The sequence below is a fragment of the Anopheles moucheti genome, chromosome 2, assembly GCF_943734755.1.
Source record: "Anopheles moucheti chromosome 2, idAnoMoucSN_F20_07, whole genome shotgun sequence".
NCBI classification, from domain to species: domain Eukaryota; kingdom Metazoa; phylum Arthropoda; class Insecta; order Diptera; family Culicidae; genus Anopheles; species Anopheles moucheti.
The window spans coordinates 19,661,226-19,687,815 of record NC_069140.1 but is presented as its reverse complement, the minus strand read 5'-3'; the positions used below and the strand labels follow the sequence as shown (position 1 = coordinate 19,687,815).

Here is a 26,590-nt window from a genome sequence, read left to right as displayed (position 1 = left end):
AGGGAGTTCTTCAAATAGCTCACCGGTAGCAAATCATTTGCCTGTACAGTCTACGACGTACATAAATCTAGCGCCAGGCAACGTTAAATGACACCACGCAACAAAAACACGAAACGACCAAAGAGAAGCGAACCGTCACCCAAGCACAAAGATAGCGCGTTGTGTGCAAACACAATAGCAAAACACGATAGAGCGAAAAACACACACTAGAGAGTGCACACACACACGCATACAAAACAGCCACAACACAATAAAAAAGGGGTTCACAAAGTTTAACATTCGTTACCCAAGAAGCTGAGTTGATCGTGGTCCGTCCTCCACTCGCCCTTCCCTTTTTCAACGCAACGCGTTTTCTTCGCCATATTTGGGTGGATGAATATTTTCCACACCAATGTTCCCGGTTAATGGCGGATGAAATGGACAAAGAAAAGACGCATAGTTCCGCATTCCGGGTCCCGGGGAGTGTCCTCAAATAGAAAGGACAATTTCTTTCATGTCCCCGAGAAACACCAAACACACCCCCCTCCTTTCCCATCCGTAATGTCCACGCACCGCTAACCTTTTCACAAGTGTGTGTGTGTACAAGAGAGCGAAGAACAAAAGCCAAAAAAAAAGAAAACATCCCCCAAAACAGGAAAAACGGTTCAAGCGGAAAATTTATCCATTCTTCTTTTTCTTGCTACCATTTTTTTTGTTTTTTTTTTTCTTGGGATTTGTTTTTCCCCGAGACAGCGATCCTCTGTCGACACAGCAGCGCCGAATTCAAGCCCGAAGTCAGACCAAACCATTGAATATTTGATCCAATGAATTTTTAATGCTCGAAAGCGAAATATGAGAGAAACTGTTACGACCCTGTTGTACACGGGATTTGCACTGCTACCGGGAACGTAGCCATGGACGGTGGGAATGCGCTTTAAGTACCGCGCACTCCATCCAGCTGCAGCAAATGAAGAGTTCCAAGGTGTACAATTGTTTTAAGCACGGAAGCCGTACGGAATCAAATATGCAACGTTCTCAAGAGCCCAAGACCCTCCACCGTTGCAAATGCAAAACCCAATTTCTTTCGCCCATTCTCAGTCAGGCGAACACCGTTTCCTTACTGCACCTGCGAGGAACCAATTAAAAGTTAAACAGAGATTCTATTTTAAAATAAAGCGCTCGTTAATTAAAATTTGGATGTTTAATTTGGCCAAAAATAAACACCATTTCCAGAAGGCAATCATAAGTCACGCGGGGTTGTTCTAACCCGAATTGGTCAGCGACCCGTGGGCAAATCTTCAACGCAGCTATTTAAAGGCATTCTTATTAATCGGCCCCAAAAACCTCAAGCGGTCTAGGGCTGCCATTTCTGGCTTTCTATGACGTTATTTACCCGTAACGTCGTGTGAAGGGCGGCGCCGCTACCCGGTGATTGTCCCTTTTTAAATGCCAGAGACCAAAAAAATCATACTTCCAGGCATGCTCACCCAAGAAAAACACTATATACACTGGAATATACACTAATTTCCTATAAACTACACAATAAACGCCCGTACAATGCCATTGAAGACCATTCAATACAAACGACCATCATCGAGAAGTATTATACTGCAACCTAGTGATGTGCGCTCCGGAACGCACCCACGGCTCCGGAGCCGGTTCCGATTTCAGCCTGGAGCCGGTTCCGAGCCCACGGCACGAATAATTGCACGAATTAAATGAATAACTTGCTAGAAATTTGTACAATCCAATGATAAACAACAACCGAAATAAAACTCATATTAAAAATTGAAATTCTATGTAATAATTTATTCCAAAAATTGGAATCAGAATCTTTATGATATCTCTGAATGATTGTTTTATTTTTTGGAACAGATTTTTAAGCAATACATATTGAACTAATTAACCACAAATTGTATGTAATATTCGATTATAATCATCACATTGCCTTGTCCATGACCGAATAATTGGAAAGAACAATGAGTTGCAAATAAAAGTAGTTATCTGCCCTAATTATAATAAATGAACGAATTTTTTTTCAGGATTGGATTCCTTGGTGCTGACGACTAGTTTTGTTGCCATGGACCAGTGTGCACTTACTGAAATAATTATCCAAACAAAATCATAATTTTTGGTCGATTTACGGTACCTACATGTTTGGAAACTACATGCTTAAACTAAATATCGTTGAATGCTGAAAGTAAAGACACAATATGTATTTCCACAAAAAATAAATAAGCTAATGCGTAAATATGCTCTGTACAGCAAAGCACATGCATTTCATCTGGTTCGGAAACGGCTCCAGACCCTTCAGTTTGATGCTTTTAGTTCAAAAGCACCTACAGGGTTATAGTGCCGTGGGTTCGGAACCGGCTCCGGAGCCGTTTTTCCCATCACTACTGCAACCAATACTTGCTGGCAAACAAATTCTTGCAAAAGCACCCATGCATACGAACGAAAGTCAATAATCGAGTCCATTTTCTCCAATCAACCGAACGATGTAATATTAACATACTAAGCATTGTGAGAAGGCAAAAGCCCTGCGAACATAATTTCTCATTGCAGCAGGATCATTTTTAAACTCAACCATACTCTCTCTCGCTCGGTCCCCTTTTTTCCAGCATCTGGGTTCCGAAATGCGTCACCGCGTAGCAGCCCTGGCACACGTTCAGAAATAGCTTGGGTATTGGCACAAAAGGGGCAAAATGTTTGGTTTGGCCCGTAGTTCCTTAAAATTCACGTTCAGGTGCACTCTGGAGATATTTCCGTGCTCCGTAGGCACGGCATACTGAAATGAAGTTGTCGTCGACGTTTGTTTTTTTTCTTCACCTGGCCACCGAACGCCAAAGACACTCACGCACAACATTTCTCTCCTCTCCCCCCACCGCCGGCTCGGTGGGTTTTATGCTGTGCTTCGTCGAGTAAAAACCGTACATGGCACATACACATGACATCTCTCGGGTGGCACGAGGCCATCGGAAGAAAATATTTTTGAACGACGTCCAAAAACTTTTCAACGCTACCCCCCTCCTTCCTCCCTGGTCGTTGTTCGTCACGAAACCAGGCTTTCTACGGTATCGCTACCGACCTTTGCGCACTCGCGCCATCACCCTTCAACTTCCCACGGGAGCGCGTATCAATTATTTCCCTGTTTTTGGTACCGGGGACGTGACTTCAGCTGCTGGGGGCTGGAATAAAAAAAAAAGACGTTTCCAGCCCGACCTCCTGCCCGAGTGGCAGTGGTGCACGAAAATGGCAGCCCCAAAAAGGGCTGTGCCTCGCACATGGGGGCACATATGTTTTACTTTGTACCACTTTCAACGTCCCGCTACCCTTTTCACCACCCTCTTGCCATTCACCCTTCGGTAAAGCACTTCCCCACCGGCCTCTGGAAGCAGAATTTTATTCCAGTACTTTGCACTAACGCAGTACGGCCCCCCCAAAGCAGGGACCGAAAACTTTCCAAAACGAAAATACCGACGCTAATGCATTCGACTTATCAGCTTCCATTCCTGCCCCCCGTTTTCCTTTTTTTCGACACCGGGGGTAGTAACTAGTGGGACAGAAAAAAGAAACAGGATTGATACAACTCGATCATGAATCGAAGAGCCGTCGGCAAATTCGCAATCGATACGGTTTCTAGGTGTGTGAACCAGGTTAAAGCGGACACAGAGCGATTTCCGGATAGAGAATTCAGGGCGTGGGGGGGCCAATACAAAAAAAACCAACACACAAGGTACAAATTCGATTTGTCAGCGTCAAGTGCGATATTGAACTGCATCAAACAGCGAGACGACGTGCTTCAATCCCGACCACCCCCCGCCTGTACGTGGCCCCATGGTTCGATTGCTGGTCGCTTGAGCAATAAATATAGCCATATGTAACTCACAAGCCATCACTTGCCACCATAGCACAAAACAGCGCCATAAATCTTCGTCATGTTCCAAACGGTGCGCGACCAGCACAACCTGTAATTCCAAGGCCCCTTCCAAGGTTCCTTGCTGGGATCGTCTTAACTCTTTTTTTTCAGACACACACACAACTCTATTTGGCTTCCGTGTTGTGCAGCAAAAATCTTCATTGCTGTCTGCTTCAAAGTTCGTGTTTTCATCCCATCCTGCTGTCTAAACGTTCTGATGGCAAATCAATTCCTTAGTACCGAGAGGAAGGATTTTTTCGCCCCACTGTACGTATTTCTATTCATCGATTGTGCTATGTCGTCGATTCGATGTCGGTATACCATCAGATGAGCTGTGCCCAAGATCGTCAACAGCAAGACACACGTACACGTGCCTGCTTCCGCTTGCCGCAAACATTTGCGGTTGAAAACAAGTCACGTCTGCTGCTGCAACATGCACTCTATTAAGGACCCACCAAGCCCATCCGTCCGTTTCCGACTTTTTCGCAAACATGACAGTACGCAATCGAACCGAGAAAACGATTTTCGACCCAGAGAGAGACCCAGAAAAACGCTGCCTGATTTCAAGCGCGCCCCCACAAGAAGGCAACCTTTTTTTTCAGCCCCTTCAAACATCACACCGGAACCCCTCCCCGCAGAACGGACGGAAATCAAACCAAACAACAATCGCACAACAGCACAAAATCACCCATTGGCATCAATTGGGCCTTCCGGCACAAGTACACGCTTCCGGTTCCCCGGCCCACCCGGTGCAGTGTGGAATACACTTTAATGCTCGTTAGTCACGTACCGCGGGGAAATGCAACACTCAGCAACCACAAACACACTCAAACAGCGCTGGGTGAAAACGGGGCAAGGCGAGGTGTCCGAGAGGGGGTAGAGAGTGTGGAGGACAAACTTTTCCATAAATCCACCCAATCCATTCATCGCCCACCATTGATCATGTCACGGGGCGGTGGGCAAACCGCGACGATTCCATGTGTCTAACACGCACGCAGACTCACGCAAAGTACTCGGCCTACGCCAAAACTGGCAGCATCGAACAGCAAATGGAAAACGCCCAAGAAAATAGCGGGAAAACAATTTTCACAAAAGGGAGGGGGGGGGGGGGGTTGGAAAACCTGTCATCGTTTATCTTTATTTGTCCCTCACCGCGAACAGTGAGTAGTTTTGCCAGTAGCTTTTTCGTTGCTTCGTGCTTCTCCGAAACGGAAGATTACTTCGGGGAAAATGGGGAAAGCGGTACGAACGATATGTACCGCATGCCGAGCCGATAGCCCGATACCCCCCATGAGATTACGTAACTTTGCTGGAACGGCAAGAATCAGTTGCTTGTTAAGGCAGATAAGTTGCCCTAATCGGGGCTTTGATTATTTGCCGTCACACGGTGGATGCTTGTCACTCGAAAAAAAAAACGTTTTCCACGAACATTACTACCGCAAACGATGCCAGGAATTCTACTGTGCCTAAATCCAACGCATGTTGTGGGTTTTTTATAAAAAAATTGCTTTGCTTAAAAAAAACAATACCACGGGAGATCGGTTACTGGGTTAGGCGACTATAGTGACATTCTTTTGCCATACTTTCCGTTTTCTTTTGTTTTTTTTTTTGTTTTGCATTTCGACTTATGAAAAGATTCAATTTTCTTTCCCAAAACACCCCCCCCCCCCCCACCAACAACAACACAGCCCCCCCTCTCGGGGGATTTCAAATCATTTTTGAAAAAAAAAATATTATTAAATAGCTGTCCCCCCAAATAGCGACCATACCGTCCGCATCAGCTCTGGCTACCGGCGGTGCTACCAGCTTTCCACCAAACTGGCGCAAATTGAAAGATGATAAGTAGCTGCGCGAGAGAGCAAACGAAATTAACCGTGTTCCGGATGCACACGCAATTAATATTTATGAGTTTCGCAAAAAGTTTTCTGGCAAAGCGAAGTTTTGCCGACAAGCAGCAAGCAGCGCTCGAATTCTTGAATAAATAAGGGTAACCGGTTTGCCCCTTTTTTTCCACCCGCCCGGTCTGCCTTGGTGAAAGTGTATGATCGGTTTGCGATTGAAACACCAGGCGCCTCCATGGAAAACCAAGCTCCCGGCAGTAATATAATGTCTGGCAATACGCATGGTTGGGATTGATTTCATCTTGTTTTTGTTTTCTTTTTTTTTTTGAGCAAAACATAACAATGGCTAAGCTCGTTTGTAATAGGTGCTCACATTTTTTTTTTGCCGACAATTTATCCACCCCGCGTGTGTGAGGAGTATCACGTGTGATTTATGCTGATGAACATTAGCCACCATTAAGTGGCACCGCTGTGCTACGATAAATTTAACACAACACACGCGCTTTACCCCGCGCGCGCAATAAAAAGGACCATTTAACCGGCAGAGAGCGATTGCTGAAGCTCGGTGCCTTCATCTTTACGGTATATCGTATTACGCCGATGTGAAAAATTGACACGCATTCGCCGTTTTTGGGGGGCCGGCCGGGGGTTTGTACACGCATGCATGCACGCATCACCCAATTAATCCACTCACTCCCCCCCACCGCTCTCCCAGGGCACCAAAAAGCACAGAGTGAAGATCCACCACGCGCGACTGCCGAAAGCAATTATTGCTTCTACCGGGCCCCGGAAAAATAGGCGTTGGGTGTTGGGGGGTTTGGTTTGGCCGCAACACGGTGGTACCGGTCTCGTGTGCGCTTTTGTTGCAAAATATGAACTCTCCACCACATCGCATGCGACCATTAATCATGCTTTTCACACTTAATCTCCGGTTGGCACCGACCGAAAGGTCCCGAACCGGCAAATAGCGACCTTTGCGTCCCAAACCCGGTGCGCGGTGCACCCCCGGAAGTTTCCAGTTTTGCTAGGGGCAAACGACCACATCAGGAGTGGAACCGGAACAGAAACTAATGCTAACGGAGGTAAAGCCTCACGTAACGCTCGCTTGCCCCTGATTTGCTACGAGAGAGAGAGCGCATTTCATTTATTTGTTTATTTTTTTCCTCCCCTTGTACCGGGGTTGCTGTGCAAGGGTTGTGGATGGGGGATAGGATCCGGTAACGGGGGGGGGGGGGAAAGCTTTTGTCCGCGCGCCGGCAAAAACCAACCCACCGGCGGTTATAGGTAGGGGGTAATATCGAACGAAATGAACCCATAGTTTAGTCTTTTCTGATTCGTCTTTCGGCTCCACTTACACCATTTTCCCACGTTATTACATTATTCTCGAGCACCCGGAACCGTGGGGCGGAAACACATCGTGCACATCCTCCTCCACACACAAAAACCGAAACGGGTGGTAATAATAGATGGTGGGTGGGTGGGTTCCACCCGTCCCGCCCGACCACCCCACACAACGCAGCAGAAGAGCGAAGGAGACGTAATTGGAATCTTATTTCGTGCCCGGTAATCCTTCACACAAGGATATCATTATCGTGGACAGTGTATATGCCCGGGAGCCCGTGCACGAGTGAGCAGGAAAATCATTCAACCATAATTTCAAGTGTCATTCAGCGTCTCGTCCCGGTACCCACCAATTCCGGTGTGGTACCTTCAATTTCTGGCCCCCAGCAGCACATTTAAACCTACACCTTTTCTTCCACCACACCACCGATCGGGCAAGCGCGCGTAAACTGTAGCGCAAAATGATAACCAATTTCCATCCAGGCACCGTTAGACTCGGCCAGGATCTTAAGATGTGCCCATTCGAGATCTTATCAGCAGCTCGTTGGACAGATGCGAGATAGTTACGCGTCCATCGTTCCACGCAAACCGTTTTACCACGAACGAAGGAGTGAGTGTGATGCAAATGGTGGGGGGGGCAACGCTGTAAGCTCTTGAGTATTAAAGAAAATACAACAAAGCCTTGGCCGGGTGGGCAGCTAAGTTTGGTGCTCCTGTATTGCCTGCCCGTACCTAGCGCGAAGGAAACGGTTGTAACCCAGACAAATCCGTAACGGAGCACAACGTATCTTTCTCTCTCTCTCTTTTTCTCTGACGTCATTGACATTGTGCGACTCTCTTGCGCTCTCCGAAAAAAAAGTTTCACATCCGAACCTTGTTCCGGAATGACATAAACGGACTGGATGTGCGATGACAGTTGAACTCAGTTTTCCGGCCCAACCACACACACACACACAGCTCCACTCATACGAAGGACGCTTACATTTCTGACAACAAAATCCCAGCAGCATCTTCATCTCACTCAAACAATCACAACCGAATGATGGTCCTATCATACATCAAAGGAAGGGGCCAATGTAATGCGCTTCCATCTTCCAGTAGCTCAGCAAAGCACTAAAGGAAGAAATCATGGCCACACAAGCACACACACACACCTTTACAACCACCCAGTGGTGCTGGTGAGGGAAAAGTGTATCCCGTACGGAAACTACTCGTGCTAAACGGAACCAATAGCCAGAATGAGATACAGCCGAACATTACCGGCCATGCGCATAACAGTGGTACCCAAAACACTCGCGAAACCGAACACCGGAGCACCCCAACGGCGTGTGGTAGTGTACCAAAAACCGGACGGCCAGTGGTAGGTCAAATGCTCTCCCTTACCAACCCACCACCCTTCTGCACCTGGCACGTGGAACGATATTCGCGAATGGGTACGGATTCGCATTACGCAAATCGAATGCTGCATATACATATCCTTTCCGATGCCGTTTTCCAGCACTCCCTCCACCGCCCATCGGGTGGCCACATCGGCAAGGTGTGTAAACTTTCGCAATTACCACGTCTGTCAACGCTAACCAACCACACACAGAGAGAGGCACCCGGTGCAGTGTGTGCAAGGGAACGCAAATGCAGCGAATCACAACCGGACATAACAGCCTTCGAGGGTTCGAGATGAAGTTGTAGGCTCTGATGGCTTTTCCAACCCACCAAGCGACAGTCATTAATCATTGAAATTAAACCGGAGCAATAGTTTGAGGTATTGGATGTTTGGATCAAATTTCCGAATTCTCCGTTTAGTTTTTTTCGTTTTCGAACTATATAGCTCGGGCCTCAGTCCAGTACATTCATATTTGAAGCTAAAATTCAATGCTCAAATAAGAATTGTGTGGAGTGGCATTGGAACAGCGGCAAAACTTGCAACGATGCATTTTACTGCATTTTGATATCGGAAAAAAGTTCAAACATGTGTGAAAAGTTTGAACAATATCTGAGTAAACTACTCCACAAACTAATCCCTTAAAGTATCCAGCTATTGCCTATCTAAAACTAGTGAATGAAAACTTTCCGAGACCTTCATAACTTTATTTAAATATTATTATCAATTAAAAATAATATTATTCTAACTATTTTTATTCTAAAAAAAATGATGCAAAAAAAAACGAACATCTATATGCCTAATTGTGTCATTACTACCGCAATTTATTAAACTTCAGTTTTAGAATAAGATAGATTTAAAAAAAAGCTCTCAGGGCCCTTTGCTACCAACAAGGATCTGCGCCTCCATCTGAGATGGAATATCTTGTCTACTCTTCAACCTAGCGCAAGAGTGCTCGTCATCCGTGACGAGAAGGTGGAATCTTCGGGGATCATCTTCAGCAAGTCAATTCAGATCCTGACATACGCGGATGGCTAAGACATCATTGGTTTACGGATCTCCTACGTAACGGAGAATGCGGCGGAAAACCTCAGGTTGGAGATTAACGAGGCAAAAACCAAGTTGATGGTGGCTCCATCAGCTTACCTAACTTTTGCAAGGGTGATTTAAAGATAGGTGAGTCCACTCTCCAAGTCGTCCACAATTTCACCTGTCTTGGGTCAAAGGTCAGCACCAACAACGCCATTTATGTTAAGATACGCTGTGGCGTCTTTTTGGGGTCTGAGGATCACACTCAAAACACTCGTCGCAACAAACGACGAACTGGGACTGTATAGAACGTATATAGTTACAGTGTTCACATACGCCTCTTATACATGGACTTTGTTCAAAAATGAAGAAACCCTCTTAGCCACGTTCGAGATGAAGATGCTTAGAAACGTATTTGGCCCCGTATGTGTGGACGAACAATGAAGGAGTCGCTACAGTGATCTTACTGTCATACAGCACATTAGACTCGCCATTAGACTGTCATGAGAATGACACCAGACAATCCAACCCGTAAGGTCCTATTAGGTCGTCCACATGGACAGACCCAAATTAAAATGAAGTGATAAGTAAATAAGAAAGGTTTTAACAAAATCTATTATCGAAACTATCCACGATTGTATTGTCATTTGATTTGTTAAGGGTTAATCGGGAAATAATTGTACCGTAACGTAAGCATTTAACTGGAATTTATCTATTACGGAGTTACATTCCACCGAGATCAAACAGGACAATAAACGTTTTAAAGTATTCACAGCAATCGGAATTTCAACATCACACGGAAGTTCCATTGGCTGGTGCTTCGACGTACGGCCCTCATACCATCTACATTGTCCCTCGCCTGGTAGTAATGAATATTCACTATATCCGGCCATGAGCGACTATAAATTCAGCTCTTTTTTGTTTTGCTCTTGTAACACAACACAAAAAAGGTACGTCATACTGTGACCGATCAAATTATCTTTTCCTCAAACTTTGCATCCTGTAATAATTAGTCAAAAATATTCGCAAAACTTAAGCAACAACTTAAGTCTAGTAAAACTATTCAGTTTCAAGTCACAAAACAAACTGGGATCAACCAAATTGTTCAAACATTGTGCAAAAGTTATCCCAAACCATGTACCACTGCCAGTTCAGCGAAGGACTTTAGTAATCTCTCTCTCACGCAAATGCGAGGAGTATGTGGAATTCCCTGCGGATCCCACACTTCATTGGGTGTGTCGTTGCGAAATGCATCCGCCGCACACAAATAGGCCTTTGCCGGTAGACGGAACTTTTGTGCGCGAATGCACTGCCAACTTTCCCGAGCACCCATGTTCTCAAGTGCATTCATTAGAACTTTCGCCACATAACTTTGGGCCTCAAAACCGGAACGGCCAATCAACCAAATCCGTACCGTCGTTCCGTAGAAGGGTTGGGGGGGTAGTAAATTCTCTGCAGAGCGTCAAAGTTTTATGCAAACGAGACCGCATAGCAATGTGGAATGTCTTGCTGCTGCGTGTGCAAACACTAGGGGGTAGTATGATTGTCCCGATTTTTATAATTAAACAGAGAGCCATCTACGGGCTAGGTGCTAACCGGGGGTTGATAGATTACTTTGATTAAATTTAATGATATTAAGAGCTTACCTTCCGATTGCCTCGCACAGCTCGTACACATCGTCGAACAGGATCTCGTCGTCCGCCATTATGCCAACTCGCTTTCCACTGCCTTTGCTCGCAATTTGCAATTTGTAGTTTGATGATATCTGGCTCCTCTGGTGATGTGTCACTTGGTTTTTTTTTTTGCTCACACTAACGGCCCGTCGATCATCAACGCTCGTCTTGCGTTTGAAGGCTGGCGGCCGCTCTTCAACTATTGTTGAGATTATTTCTTACCACACACTTACGTTATTGCTTTCACACCAACATTCAACGTACCGCACAACCACGCACACACTTGGGTGCGAAATTTTAAGCTCGAAAAAAACAAACCCAAATTTGTCTTTCCTTCGTATTGTTTCCCAACACAGCAGCACCTAGGGCTAGAGAAAATTCTTTACTTTGTTGCACTTTACCGTACGGACGGCACAGAACGCGTATACTGCCGCTGTACTGTTGCGTTGCTCGCGTCGAATGCCCGTCTTCCTGCACATGTGGCGAAATTACCGAATGAACATTAAACACACACACACACACTCTGACCCACAATTACGCACATACGTGAGTGATCCGAAATTATAAATTCTGAAACTAGTTCCGTAAACCTAGCCGATGTTGTTGACGGTTCAAATCACGCAATTGGTACCGGGGTGTTTTGTTATTATTTATTTAACTTCCTCTCCCCCCCTCCGGTTGGCAGTCGCGGCCAGACGCGGCCTCGAAATTTACACTTGGAACAGCAAACACAAATATGATCTGCTTTTCCTCCCGGTTAAATCTCAAGAAAACACCCAATCGAAACGGATCGATTGCCACCTTCTTTATAGTCTTTCCCACTTCCCAACACTCATCCAGTGCCCTGTCCACCGGGCAAACGGGTTGGAACCGTTTCATTGACCGGAAAATGCGAATAAATTTCCCAAAATATGTTTACGATCGATCAGTGCCGCATTTCCACCACCCCCGACTTCTTTGTCGATCACATCACACACACACAAACATATCCTATTCCCGAATATTTTCACTCTCGTTTGGCACGATAAACATGGAACGTGTGTTTTGCAGTGATAGTGTTCGATTATTTGCGTCCACGCCCCTATGCCTACGTTCCGGAGGTTCCGAACCGGCACCGTGCCGTAAAGTAATCCGTATCACTGTCACTTTCGATCAATCTCACGCCCGGTGCAGTACCGAAACAGACAGAGAGACAGAGAGATACAGCGAGAGAGAGAGAGAGTATCGCTGTTTACGTACATGTGCATTACAATGTATGGAAAATTGTCGACAAACCCCGTAATAAACATGGGGGTTGCTAAAAATAAGCGAAACCACCGTCACCAATAAGCGATGATTCGTGTCTTTGCAGTGGTTTAAGACAAGCAATAACAACAATGGCAAACCTTTTTGCGGACACCGTACCACCACCTCACAATGCACGAACCGCTCATTGTTTTGGGTCGCTGGGTGAAGAAGCGAATGTACGCGAATTCCCGTAGCACGGCAGCCAACCCTGCGGTTTTCGCCCCGTGCGGGGCAGCTGCCAACCAGATGCGCGACCCGGTCGGTACGGCCGAACTTATCCGCCACCGTGAAGGACTACTGCTGCACTGATGATCCGTCGAAAGCCGTTTCGCCGGTCAAGCCGGGCTGGGTGCGAGTTCCTAGGAAGATGTGGGATCCATCCATTCGACAAATGCTGCCTAACCACTCAGCTCACTTTGAGGGCGGCATACACACACACACATATACAGTTGAGTGTTTGGTGTAACGATACACCCCTAACGCCCACCACCCAAAAGTAAGGGCAAGAAATTCAAACTTCCCACCACTGGAAGGACCTCGCATACGGTGGGAAGGCCTTATACCACCCTACAGCAGAACACACCAATACAAACGATTCCTGTTGGCGGGTTCGGAAACAGAACTTCAATTGACAAGTTCGTGAGTTTTGATAGTTGATTGCGAATTAGACGACGAGTTGTCATTTCTGCACAATGTGTGTACAAAACTTTGACTTACATTATTCTTCACAATTTTCCAAACTTCTAATGGGCAATGTCTCAATGGGGACTCAACAAAAGAACGAGGGAGTTTGAGATTCAATCACGAATTTAGGATCGCCTAGATCCCGCAACTAGAGCTGGGGCGGGATCCAAAACATGAGATGATCCAGATTCGAATCCTTTAGGATTCCGATCGGCTATGATTGGAATCCCGGAGCCGGATAAAATACTTCTCACTAATAGTTCTTTAATAACTCTGTATTCTAATCGTATAATCAATAATACGTGGCATGTAATTATTCGGGACATTTAGATGAATATAACCTTAATTATTCTCAGATCTTCGATCCGAAGCCGTATCGGGAAAGAAGATGCTTAAAAGAATATGGAAGAAGCCGCTTTGGCAATGGAGGAGTCGTTAACACGACGAACTCTGTGAGCTACACCATGAACTCTATCGTACATCGGATTAGACTCGCCAGGTTCCAGTCGGCTAGTCATGTCATTAGAATGACACCGGACAACCCAGCCCCTAAAGTCCTCAACATGTCAACATGTTGACAGGTAGGTCAACATTGATACGGAGTGATGCCAGAAATGCTGCCAGAGTGCTCATGCAGTCAGTCAAAGCTATTAATCTTGACAGACCAAAAAAAGGTTAATCTTAATATCAACACTGTAATCTCAAGCGTTGAAATCAACACGTTTTACTTGCGTGAAATGGGATTCTTGAATGCATATGGATAATTTTCCGTTAACATTCAAAACGCTGCCACTTTGACAGATGGATCACTCTCGCTATCATCCACCCCGTTTTACACTAAAACACCTCCGAATACCTGTTTTCCTAGTAGGCCAAATGTTTTCCCAGTCAACCGAACACTCGCACACGTTCATGGAATGTTTCTCCTCCAGCCAAAAAAGCTCAAAAATTGCCTGCTCTTTCGCTTGTAACAACACCACCGTACACGTCACACACGCACACATACAGAGCCGCACAGGAGCTTGGGAAAAGGATGCAATTTTCCAACCCACAACACATACGCACACACGCACATCAACCGACCTAGCAACCAACACACGCACACACCACCACAAGCGTCACTGAATTTTGCACTCGCGCAGCTGCTGCTGCTGCTACTGTAGCTGCTGCCTGTACACGTAAGGAATAGGGTGTAGAGTAAAGCAATCTTTTTCACACTTTACCTTCACTTTTAATACACCAATGAATGTATTAACGCTATTCGCACACTGAGTTTAGCGCTTGTTGCCATTTTGTTTCCATCTCTAGCAAAAAGGTACACTCGAATGGGCGCTGTTCTGGAGTAAATAATTTCCTTTTCTAGCGAGTAGCAAAAAGGCATCCGCAACAATCACAGCACTGTACGACGACGCGTGACTGTATGTACTAGCTTTTTTGTTTAGTTTTGGACAAAATGTTCAACACACATCGCGTACTGTCACAATTTACATTGTAAATGCCGTTACATCTTCCTATCTAACCCGCCATTTCCTCACCTGCACACACACACACACTTCAGCTAGTTCATCCCGCAACAGTGGGTGTGGGTGGGGCGTATTTTCGCGTTCCTCCCAAAGCCCAACCGTGTTCCCTCTTGCGCTAGGTCAAAATGGGAAAATATTTTCACGTAATCACGCACGACACCGTTGTTTGTCAAGTTTACTGCAGTGTGAATAGGCAACGAGGCTCAACCGTACTCACTCAATCACGCACGCATACCAGGCGAAAAAAGACAAATCCCAACGCCAACTTTGTCGAATGAAAATTGTCGCAGCTTTTGTTTTGGCTCCCGCCTTGTGCCTGTGCCTGGTGATGGTTTCGGTTGTAGACACTCCCGTTGTAGTGGACGCGAAATATTGCCGCGGTTACTACACTACTAGAGGGGTATAAGTTTGCACAAACACACCGACACACTTCCGTTTACCTTTTATCCCGTTTTCCACCCCAGCTCGGTACGAATGGGAGAGCCCAGCGAAAAAAAAAACAGATAAACTAAAGGGCAGCAAAAGAAAACACCCTGGTTTCGCTGCAGCACGATAGTGGATTTTTCGCACACACTGATTCAACTTTTCATCTAGAGTTGTGTGTATTAAAACTTTGTTTGATTTTAATCACTGAAACACCACACCGTACGCACTGGTGCCATAGGGGTAGGAAAACACGACAGCGAGAGTGAAAAGCGACCGAATAAAAGGGCAGCAACCACACGGGACGAAAGATCCACCTAGAACAACAATCCGAGCGCGTATCCTTGTGGGACACACCGTTTTTTCCGGGGAAAATCACGATCGCCACACACCGTACGCACACGTTCCTTCGCTTTACGACACGGGAAGAAAGAAGGTACCAACACAGTCGAACAGCGGGTTGTACGCACACGCACACTACCCGCCCGTATGCTGATTACACCGCGCACACATTAGTACTACACGTCCAGAGTGCTTTCGCGAACTCATTTTCTTTACCTTGTCAAGGGGGTGGATTTTCCCCTTTGCATACACTCACACGCAACGCATCCTTCCTGTGAGTTCCGGATGTTTGACATTTGAACGCGCGTAGAGCAACCCCAGCATTTGACACATTTTCATTCCATGCTGGTTTGCCGTTACCGTTCACGTTCCGGATGCATTTTCTGTTGTTTCTCTCTCAATGCATCACTGTGGCATAGACGGCAAATATGGGACGTTGTCACCATTCGTAGAATTTTCATAAAACATTTTTCTTTTTTGGCGGAACAACTGATGCAAAACCTGTAGCGACACACTTGCTTTAAAACCAAGCGACTACTTTGATAGAGATAGCCGATCCGTAACCTCAACTTCACACTCGAGGCCAACATAGCACGAACTAAGCAGTGACATCACATCTAATGCACGCGCCGCCATTGCCATCCAATCGTTGACACTCGCACGAACGTTAACAATGCTTGCTCCAGATTCATTAGTCCATGACCCCAACGCGGAGCCATCACGGACGACACACGCGGGCGGGCGATTAGGTGCGCCTTTGGGAATCCGACACACTTCCACCGGCATTAGCGTTGTTTACTTGGATGACAAACGTTAAGAGCTTTTCCTACCAGCTGGTAGGACAACCCAAACGTTATGTAGTCACATTTGCCTACAAAACGCACCCACCATCAACCTCAGCTACTAGCGCAATTCAATTCAAGTGCGATATGGTAGAAATATTTACACACCACCTTATGCAAACACAACACCGATACCGCTATCGCACGTCGACGTCCCGTCCCGGCTAGAAACAATGGAATGCGATCGAAATTGTACCGCCAAACAACTCGCACCTCCGAACGAAGTAGATTCGCGTGCACTGTTTACGAAATGAATAGCTCCGGTGGAGAGCTTCAGCCCAGCTGTCAAAATGATAAGCTCCCCGGGCGCTTGCACGCACACACTGCCATCTTCCAGTGCTTATTCGCGCTGTAACGCTGTCCGGTGTCTTTCGAACATTGGGCGGTTTCATTTCGCAATTTTAAATATTTTAACAACAAGAGCTTTCTATTTACCTTTTCTATTTACTCTTTTCATACTTAGATACTTGCAACTTTATTCAAACACGACAGATAGTGAAAAAAAACAATCTTAATAAATGCACTGCCAGCGGCATAAATGCTAATCGAAAAGTTACTTCTTTGCGCTGTCTCCCACGAATGGGTCTTTCCGGTTGTTCATGAGCGTTAGTGACGATTCTGCAATCTTGGTCAGCGTCTCAGCCAGCTTGTGCTTCGGAAATACGCTGTACAGCTTGCGCGATTCGGAACTCAGTACATCCGCTAGCAACAGATTTTCACTGTGCCGATCCGTTAGTGTGTGCAGCTGGTGCAACAGTAGCACTATCTCGGGAATGCAAAGCTTCCGTAAGTTCTCCATCTGTACTGCCCTGTTTAGCCAATCTTCATCGTCTTCCGGGATTGGTTTCATGGTGTCCGTGTCGACCAGCCAGCCCGCCTCGGGGAATAGTAGCACGTTGTATAGAAGATCGCGCGTTAGTGTTGTTACGTCTGCAATACGAGCCTCCCAGTTAATCAGCTCCTTCCGGTACGATTCTTCCCGATGTTCGGAGGTGACACGTTCGGTGAAGTTCGATATCTTCACTACCGGCGGCGGTTTCGGTTTGCCGTTGTAGAAAATATGTGACCAATCGTTGTATCCCTGAATCGCGGCCAGATACGTCTGGTAGCAGAGATGTTCTCGTATGCTGACCTCTTCCCTGCACGGGATGTCATCCTTTGAACCGTAGTGGGCGAATATGAGCTCCATCGTGTCCGCCGGTATAACGGCAAACGTTTTCCGAGCGGCTTCGATGCTGCGCCGCGCTAGGAAGTAGCGAATGAGGCTGTTGGTTTGCCACAAAAGTTCACCCCGTTGCTCCGGATAGAAGGTAAGCCATTCGAGGGAGCATATCTTCTGCTCGTCCAGCTCGCTCAACTTGCCGGAAGCAGTCGGAGCTGAGTCATCGGTTTCCGGCTCGATCATACGGCACCGCTCCACCGTATACACTGTCATGGTCGGTACATCCAAACCATAGCTGTACGCATCCTCCAGTGCCTGCTTTCTTTGCATACTGTCGCTTATAGTGTCCAGAAAATGAGAGTACAACAGTAGCTGCATATTCGGTGGCAGTGCGGCCGTATAGAATGCTACCATGTGGGGCACTCCGAGCGTTATCAAGTACTCGACGTATCGCTTCACCACCCGATCGCCAATGTCGTCCTGGAAGGTCTTTCCAATCTGTCGCAAAAACATGACAAAGTGGGTCAGGAACCGTAGCATCTGTGGGATCAACACCACCTCCGTTCCGTCCAACCATCCGTCCACGATGCGCATCAGCTCCGGAATGTCGTCCAGCATAATGTACTTCTGGATCACCTTGTCCACATCCTTAGCCGCCATGCAGATGCGCACGTTCTTGTGCGCCTCGAGCGCGTCAAAGATTTGCTCCAGCGACTTCTTCCCGTTCCAGTAACGGTCCGGCATCGGCAGGTAACTCTTGATGCAGTGGGACCGTATCTCGCTCTCCACCCGTATGTCAATCTGAACCTTGAGGTACGCCCACAGCACATCGTTCCACGAGTGTTCGGACAGTACGTCCACCATCGAATCGAGATGCCCGCACAGTGATCCAATCGTAGCCTTCGTATACGGATCCAGCATACGGCTTTCCGCCATCTGCCAGGCGAACTTTTTCCACAGATCCCGTCTCGGATTACCATCAATGGATTCCCGCGTGTGAAAATCTTTCTCCGCTTCGTAGTTTGGATCATGATGCAAACGCCATCCCTCCAGTATAGCTGCCTTCCATGCTTGGCCGTAGTTTTCGCACTTAATCTGTGCCTCCTTCAGTTGGCCTTGGCGAATATCGTGAAACACCTGCTTGGCTAGTTGCGTTTGATCTTCCATGTCGAGATCGTGCAGTGGACGCTTCTCACGAATCGATGCGTCAGGATCGAGACTCTTCACCAACGGGCGGCCGCTACCGAACGCGGTCTGACCCACCTCCAGCAGCTGATGAAGCGTGTTTTCCCACGCCACCGTACGGCTCATGTAGTGGGTCATTCCGCTCTGATTCTGGTGCAGTGCCATCTGCTCCAGCCAGTCCACAATCATCTGATACTCGCGCAGGTTTGCATTGCCGAGGTAGAGATGCGAAATAATCGTCTGCTCGCTGTTGACCAGTGGTAAATCGTCCATCTCGCAGTCTTGCTTTTGTGTTATCATTCGATCGCGATACAAACAAACCATCAGTTTCCACATATCACGCTCCGCATTCAACCACATCTCTTCCGCGTGTAGATGGCGCTCGCGGCCCGCTGGTAGCAGCTGCTTTGCAGTGTGGTTGATCTGCACGAGCGTTTCGTCCAACGATTTGATCAGCTCATCCATCGCATCGAACACGTCCGATGCGTTCCTGTACCGCTGCACCACCTGCAGGAACTCTTCGCACAGTTGCTTGGTGCATTCGCGCATGTTGGCATTGGTGTAGCTCACCGTACTACCCGGCCCCAAACTCAATTGACTACCGCGATCCGATTCTGCCATCCGAAACATGCCCACGTCTTGCACGGAATCAAACATGCCATCGCCTAGCAAGGAGGATGACAACTGTCGCTGCACGAGAGACTGCGGTTGCTGCATGTAACGCATCGGTGCCTTGGATCGGAGCAATCCCCGATTGGATTGCACCGTCGATTCATCCAAAACCTGCAAACTGCGCTCTAGTGTGCTCATTTTGGCACTGTAATTAACGTATAACTGCAAGCGTACGAATCCCTTCCTATAGTAATTCCTCTACGTTCAGAAAACAACACAATGCAGCATAACCTAAAACAAAACACGCAACATTAGGATGATCGCTTTTGCACACGCCTGCAATATATGTTGGATCAATTCCTACCAGGAAATTTGTCTGTCTGATACACTCGACGTTATTCTAACTAAAATAAGACAAAATCAACATGGAAACGACTTATTTTCGTGCGGCAATCGCAGACGAGCCGGGATTCTCCAAGCTAGCGCGCAATCCGAATGTCAACAACTTCCATCGGTTGTGACAGCGGCGAAGGAGAGTTTGACATTTGGTTTATTGTCGATATTGTGCAGACATTTTGCGCCAGCTAAATTCAATTTTCATTGGATTTAAATTATCAATTACTGTTTTTAAATAAACCACCAATCATATAGTTTAGTAAAAGCTGTTTTAAATTATTTTTACGAAAAATAAAAACCACACAAAAGGCCTTTTCTTTTTGAATGGTGACTTTTTTCACCGGGGAACCGCATTGGAAATGTCAAGCTGTCGCTACTTTGTTTACATCTAGATTCTGCTAATATCAATTTCTCGTTTGTGTGTATTTTGTGGCAATCACCGGTTAAATTGTAATTTTTCGTATTGTTGCTCTGCAGTGGCGTCAGCCACCTGAATCACATTCCCTCACGATGGATAATCCTCTGTTCGGCACCGCGCATATGCTTTATGAAGTTGATAGTATGCTAAAACAAAACGGCAAATACCGCCGCATCATCAAGACCTCAAGCCTAATCGCTCACACTTTTCATCCTAGAAAAATTAATGGTTCTGCTGCACGATGGTCGAACGCTGATCGGTTACCTGCGAAGTGTGGACCAGTTCGCCAATCTGGTGCTACACCGTACCATTGAGAGGATACACGTCGGTAATGAGTACGGTGATATACAGCGCGGTGTGGTGATCATCCGCGGTGAAAATGTGGTACTGCTGGGAGAAATTGTAAGCACATCCCCAAGGGAGACCTATGATTATTACTGGTTGTAGTAAAGCAAACTCCTATTGCCACCTTTATTTCAGGACCGCGAGAAAGAAAGCAACTTGCCGCTGAGAGAAATCTCCGTCGACGATATTCTGGATGCACAGCGGCGCGAACAGGAGGCCAGACAGGAAAAGCATCGACTGGTCGCGAAAGCCCTGAAGGAGCGAGGGTTAAACATGAATTCCGAGATGGCTCAGGACGAGTTTTAGTGTTGTCCAATTGTTTAATGAAACTGACTGCCGAATTGATGATTACAACAACCATATGTGAAGTACTTTTTTATTTAAAAATATCATCTAAAGCCGTAATACTTGGTGTACGTTGTTTTATTCGGAGAAGTTATGCTTCCATTGTTTGTCGCATTTGTATCTTGCTGTTTATTGCTTGGTTAGTATAAGGAGATAAAAAGTACGATCCTTAACTACAACAATACTCATAAGTAATTGAAACAATTTCTTAGCTCTCGTATCCGTCAGTACCGAAGAATTATGTCCCTGGCTTATCGAAGCACTAAGTATCATACAGAAGATATCAAAACACACGATCAGCAATAGATTCAATTCGCCGATTCAATTCTTCTTATTTGGCTGTACACCATTGTCGATCACGATTGACGTCTGGCTGTGTCAAATCTTTGTATCCGAGGACATGGGTTTGGCTTTTTATCGAGATTTGAACACCGGACCGGGTTTATTGTTGAACCTCGGAACTGACTGACTGTAATATTCCATACACTCTAGACGAGTCCATTATACCTCTATAAATTTACGGAACTACAATTATGAATTATAATGTGCTTTAAGAAGACGTCTTTTGTCTGTAAACTCGTTACGCCACTTACATGCGTAAGTGCGAGCAAAATGTAAAAATTTTGATTGACTGTTTTCTCTTGTTCAAGCGCGGTTCCTCTACGAGTAGGAGGAAATCTGATTCCCTCTCACAGTGCCGTCTCGTCCAGTTCAGAATCGACACGCTCGAACAGTCGCTGTACGGCTGCTGCTGGCCCTTTCGTACCATCCTTGTCCTTCGGTTCGTTCCCATTCATACAGTACAGCAAGCTTTCGCTCATCTTCGATTCACTAAGTTGGTCCAAAATTTCCGCTGATGATTCAAAATCATCCGACTGGCTGGCGAACGATAAATCGGCAGGACTTTCGGTTGGCATCAAACCGCGACTGAGCAGGTAATCTCTGAAATGATGAAATGGAAGAAACACAGTTAATAAATTCAACAGTCTAGTTCAACTGGTAATACAGACAAAACTACCCTTACCGAAAGGGACTCGTCAAGGAAGCCGACACTGGGTCTCCCTCAGCAACATCACCAACACCATCACCACCACCATGAACAACCACGCAACCGGAGTCAATGTTACCTTTAGACGGGAAGTGGGCTGGTATCGGTGGAAGGCCCACTTCGTTACCGAACCGGGTTGAGGATGGCATAGCGCCACCGTTTAGCGTAGAAACCCCTGCCGCCGGTTCTAGGTCCATTTCTTCATCTTCCTCTTTCAGGCTTGAGAAACTGGCACAGGTCGTCGAGAGTTGTTGCTGGTCGTTTGCGTTCATGGCGGCCAGCAACATGACCGGTTTACGTGATCTCGGTGTCATGATCGATTCCTGTGTTAAAAACGATAGAATGACATTAAAGTTAGGAACTTTTACTACTACCGATTCTTAATTCTCCCGACATCCTGGTAATTACAAAAGTACAATGCTTTTCACATAGATTAGATATTTGGTTAACATATTAAGATTGTTTTAAAATTGTAAGCAAATTCAAACAAGCCATCACCGTACTTCAAGCACACAAAAAGCGATAAAGCATTAGGTTAAAATTAAATTAAAATATTAAAAAGAATATCAAATCGAGGGGTTGTGATTACTGACATTTGTTATAAAGAGAGCGTTTTTAGAAAGTGTAAAAAGATTGTAAATTTTGAGAACCAGTATTGATGGTCTTTCTTGCCTTGTGAAAGACTTATTCATCCTCCTCTTTTTGGAATGTTAGGTCGAACGTTGAATCATTGTACTAAAAATTTGACCCGTTTCGTGAATGTAATTCGATGGGACTAAAGCGCATTGCTGTGAAAAAAGCGATGGAAATGCCTTGTTTCATGGGCTAAATACACACCTGCATCGATTTTGGCATCCTTTGGGTACTTTTCGTAATGGGCGACATGGAATTGCGACCGCCAATGAATGTGCTCGGTGGTCCGGGTGTACTGGTTAAACAATTCGTCGTCCAGCTAGTTCCAGCTTGTACGGTCGGCTTTGTTTCGGGCAGTTCGTTTGAATTATCATCGCTCGATGCATCGCGTTCGATCGACGCGATCGGTATGGATGATCGTAGCGTAGGCAGAAAGGTACAGTCGGCAAAACTATCACGGGCCGTTGTTGTGCCGTGCACCGTTTTTAGTCCCGTGCGGTTTAATGTTTCGACGGATCGATTGTTACTTTTTTTGCTTCCCTTGTTACCATCACTAACGAACGGAAAGCGTAAATTGCCCATCGATACACCCTTGATGAGTTTGTTCTTGAAGAAATTTATTCGCTGCTTGGTCGAACCGCCCGTTGATGTACCGACGCCTCCACCCGGTGTTGCAGGTTGAGATTTTCCATCTATTTCAGCGTGTCCACCGCCTAAGCTACCTTTCGTCCGTGGCACCTCGATGGTACGTGTGATCAGCGATTTTTGGTCAAGATTTCCCCGACACTGGTGCTGGTGGTGATAACCGATTGTACTGAGATTTGGTTCCGAACGGTATCGGGAGCGGGTTTCACCCAAAACCAACGAACCGTACCGATCTTCCTCAGTATCGCTCAGTATCCTTTCACAGTCTTCGAAACCATCCGCTTCGCCATGCCCTCTGTCAGTGTCCAGCAGTAGTTCATCGTTGGAAAATTCACCCTCATCGTCATTTTCACTTCCACCGATATCATCATCTTCCTGCTCAACAAAATCTTCATCATCTTCGGGCGGAGGCGGTTCGTTGTCTTCGATCGGGTTGCATCCGGCAACGGTATCGACGACACCGAAACGCACCATTAGCGCTGATTTCGGTCGTCCCAATTGTTCCTTTTCCGTACGCTCATCAATCTTACTTCGCTTACGATCAGAATCGATCGCATTAGAATCCTGCTCAATGCTGCCACACCGGTACGGTTCATCGGTTAAGTCTCCCACCAGCTCACCGGACGACCTTCGTTTAAGTGTTTCCGCTTTTGATTCATCCACCGCCCGGATGGAGATAGACTTTTGCTCAAGTGTGGTGGAAGAAGTACTGCTGCTGCTACTTTCACTACTGATCGTGCGCATCAACAACCCTGCGTTAGTGTTACCCGCCGACGAGTGCGATGACATCGAGGAAAGTGACGACGACGAGGACGATACGGACGAGCAACGTTTAATGCACGCCGGAGACCCAACACTCGCAGGTGAATCGGACGCCGAGACGGGACTCTGGAAAAGAACGCGCTGTCTCGGACCGCCACTGCCGTAACTCGTTCCGCTCGGGGTCTGTTAGAGGTTGGTTAGAGGTGTGTGTAGTTTAACAACATTCCGTTAGCATGAATGGCAATAGTTAGGTGATGAATTAATGGAACAAATTTTGGATGGCATTTGCACGAGCAAACATAGCGAACAAACAAACGGTGCGGTTAGCAAAATGAGACAGGAAAGGATATAAAAAGGTACCAAACAAATACATCCGAATCGAACGCTCGCTTACCTGAAACGTGGTTGGTGTTTGGCTGCCACTGCCCGTCCTTTGTTTCGGTGTCCGTGACATGATCGATTTGTGGAAGATGTGTCGCTTAATTGAATCACTTATCGAACGGGGATACTTCAACCCACCACCGCCACTACCTGGACCGGTTCCTCCCGAACCGGAACCATTCTTCTCCCGCAGCATCAAAACCTGCAGCGGAGTTCCGTACCCATTCTGGCGATTAAATTTGCTCACCAACTTTTTCTTCTTCGATGATTCGGGCAAACTCTGGATATGGGCGTACAGCTGGGCCAGAGCCGTATCAGTGGAATTCATGATGTGTGCCTCGGCCGTTTTCTCCCGATCGACGAACGTGTACACGGTGTTGGCAACCGAGTCGGACGTGGTAGACTCGTTCAAGATGTGCTCGGGTGACATGGTTTTACGGCGTCGTTGCTCCACGAAGTACGCCCGTATATCGGTCGCCAGTTTCGATGGTATGTGAAACAAGCGCGGCCCGGTTTCGATCATAAAACCCACGATACCGGACATATGCTGGGCCGTCGTGTGTAGCGCCTCCGGTGCTTGTTTACGTGGGCAGATCAGGTGCGGTGTGAAGAGAGTGGCCAAATTTACGGCCGACATCTTGTTGGTTGCTTCGTGCTGTATCGTGAGATGCAACAGTTCGATGATGTGCCGCAGCAGAATATTATTCTCCTCCGGAAGCAGAAGCAACAGTAGCTGCAGTGCGTTCAGCAAACGAACATCACTGCGGGTTGCTTGGGAGGCTTCCTTCGAATGGAACAGATCGGCCACCTGGCAGTACGCCGGGTAATAAAGCTCGGTGAGCAGTGGCTCCGGTAGATCGGCAAGGAAACTCTTCAACACACTTGCACAATCGTGCGCTGTGTAGCCGGTCCCATCTAGCGGTAACATATTGCCTTGCAAGAGCAAGTTTTTCAGCTCATTTTGACGTGTCAATGAACCGGTTTTTCGGAAAATTCCCTCCTGCGAGATGTCTAAAACACGGACAAAAGTCGTTAGAATTTCAAAATACACACAACCGTATACGGCTTATGGCGCAAATACTCACTCTCTTCCTGCTCCAAGAAGGCAATAAGCTGTTTCAGGTCATCAATGTTGGCCTTCGTCAGTGCTGCTTTTGCCACTTCCGGTGAGGTCGCTTTGGCCGATGTGCAGCCCTTTGCTTTCTTGTGAAATCCTTTCCATTTCTTCACCTTCTGCTTATCTAATCCGGCTGGGTCGTTTCTGTTGTTTAAGAATCAGTAACACCATAAGATAAATGCGCCACTGTTTGAAGACACGGAACGTCCCTTAGGACTACTCACTCTGTATCGGTGTTGAGATCCAGTTCAAACGACAGGTGCATCCGTACCAACGTAATGAACTGTTCCGGATGCTCATTTTGCAGTCGGTTCGCAATTTCCTGATCCAATCGTACCTTGGTGGACTCTTCAACATCCGTCATCGTACAAACGCAAGGTAAAGTCACACTTTTTTCTTGAATTCTATCACCACTCCTCTTGCAGATGCTTAGGATTGTTCCTTGCTGCGTGGGCTTCACTTCTCATCGCAGGATGTTTGGTAACACAGCTAGCATAACTCGATCGGTGATCGCACAAACGATACGCATCTCATCTCGGTGAGATTTTGCGTACCATTAAAACACTTTACATCTACAGTAAACGAAACAAAGGCAAAAGGACGAAACAAAAGCCCACAAAATTCGAAGGCAAACCGCCCCGTACGGAAAAGTGCGGTTTATTTTATTTTGTATCCGTCTGTCAATTCGGTTTGATTTCGAATCTTCAACCAACTGTGAACAGGCCGTTGCACTGCAGCATAGCGATCGGTCATCGTCTGGAGACATGCAATTAAAATTTCACTTCTTAATAAATTTCAAAAATTGTTGATTAGTGCAACCAGCGTGTTTATACATATTTTTGTAAATTTATAGAGAATCCAATGGGTTGTGGTTACACAAAAAAGAATTATTCTCTAGGGTGTAGCAGCTGCAACTTTCTCGTACATGATAACGGTCGCTTGGATGACTTGATGTTTTTGATATTGCATTTAAAAAAGAATACTGGGTTTAATGTTATTTTTCTGGTTTTAAATTTGTTTTTCAGTCTATTGCACGATTCGTGTATTTTTGATCGACTATAGTTAATGAAACCTGCAACAATCTTTGCACTATTTCTGATGACATTTTTCATTCAATGTTGCAGTCCTCTACTGTCGGTTCTACTATGTTCAAGTTTGTCGGTCTGTTGGCTGCTAAAGACTGCGTAGCTAATTAAAACAGTGATTTTGGAACGGTAATTATTGATTTTAATTTCACTTGCTGCAGTACATGCCTATTGAACTTTTAACAACTTCAATAA

The 26,590-nt window shown here is 46.3% G+C and overlaps 4 protein-coding genes across 5 annotated transcripts in view; 1 reads left to right on the top strand and 3 right to left on the bottom strand.

Annotated features, from left to right (window-relative positions):
- The window catches only part of LOC128297848 (peripheral plasma membrane protein CASK), a 217,489-nt gene extending 206,238 nt beyond the window's left edge, over nt 1-11,251 (bottom strand). For both annotated transcript variants that reach the window (XM_053033555.1, XM_053033554.1), the window contains exon 1: nt 11,134-11,251. In XM_053033555.1, coding sequence (XP_052889515.1) covers nt 11,134-11,192 — 59 coding nt within the window. In that variant the 5' untranslated portion in view covers nt 11,193-11,251. The remainder of the gene's footprint in view (nt 1-11,133) is intronic.
- Nucleotides 11,252-16,714: 5,463 nt separating this feature from the next.
- LOC128310529 (nuclear pore complex protein Nup107) lies at nt 16,715-19,722 on the bottom strand. The gene is made up of 2 exons (XM_053047189.1): nt 19,585-19,722; nt 16,715-19,511 (listed from the first exon to the last, which is right to left on the bottom strand). The coding sequence occupies exon 2, from the start codon at nt 19,416-19,418 to the stop codon at nt 16,815-16,817; it is 2,604 nt and encodes an 867-aa protein (XP_052903149.1). The 5' UTR covers nt 19,419-19,511; nt 19,585-19,722; the 3' UTR covers nt 16,715-16,814.
- A 298-nt stretch (nt 19,723-20,020) lies between these two features.
- On the top strand, nt 20,021-20,784 carry LOC128298059 (U6 snRNA-associated Sm-like protein LSm1). The gene is made up of 3 exons (XM_053033791.1): nt 20,021-20,175; nt 20,252-20,436; nt 20,515-20,784. The coding sequence occupies exons 1-3, from the start codon at nt 20,127-20,129 to the stop codon at nt 20,683-20,685; spliced, it is 405 nt and encodes a 134-aa protein (XP_052889751.1). The 5' UTR covers nt 20,021-20,126; the 3' UTR covers nt 20,686-20,784.
- Nucleotides 20,785-20,949: 165 nt separating this feature from the next.
- Nucleotides 20,950-25,867, bottom strand: LOC128310721 (serine-rich adhesin for platelets). Its single transcript, XM_053047429.1, has 6 exons — nt 25,535-25,867; nt 25,279-25,454; nt 24,207-25,204; nt 22,610-23,995; nt 21,749-22,095; nt 20,950-21,666 (listed from the first exon to the last, which is right to left on the bottom strand). Exons 1-6 carry the CDS (start codon nt 25,672-25,674, stop codon nt 21,414-21,416), a joined length of 3,300 nt encoding a protein of 1,099 aa, XP_052903389.1. The 5' UTR covers nt 25,675-25,867; the 3' UTR covers nt 20,950-21,413.
- Nucleotides 25,868-26,590: the final 723 nt, after the last annotated feature.

Excerpts from the sequence above, each read along its gene's own strand:
- LOC128298059 (XM_053033791.1), top strand. The coding sequence starts at position 20,127 with ATGGATAATCCTCTGTTCGGCACCGCGCATATGCTTTATGAAGTTGAT. Across the intron at positions 20,176-20,251 it reads TATGCTTTATGAAGTTGATA|AAAAATTAATGGTTCTGCTG; the intron begins GTATGCTAAAAC and ends TTTTCATCCTAG. Across the intron at positions 20,437-20,514 it reads TGGTACTGCTGGGAGAAATT|GACCGCGAGAAAGAAAGCAA; the intron begins GTAAGCACATCC and ends CCTTTATTTCAG.
- LOC128310529 (XM_053047189.1), bottom strand. The coding sequence starts at position 19,418 with ATGAGCACACTAGAGCGCAGTTTGCAGGTTTTGGATGAATCGACGGTG.
- LOC128310721 (XM_053047429.1), bottom strand. The coding sequence starts at position 25,674 with ATGACGGATGTTGAAGAGTCCACCAAGGTACGATTGGATCAGGAAATT. Across the intron at positions 22,096-22,609 it reads GGATGCCAAAATCGATGCAG|GAATCGATCATGACACCGAG; the intron begins GTGTGTATTTAG and ends TTTTTAACACAG. Across the intron at positions 21,667-21,748 it reads TCCTTGACGAGTCCCTTTCG|AGATTACCTGCTCAGTCGCG; the intron begins GTAAGGGTAGTT and ends TCATCATTTCAG.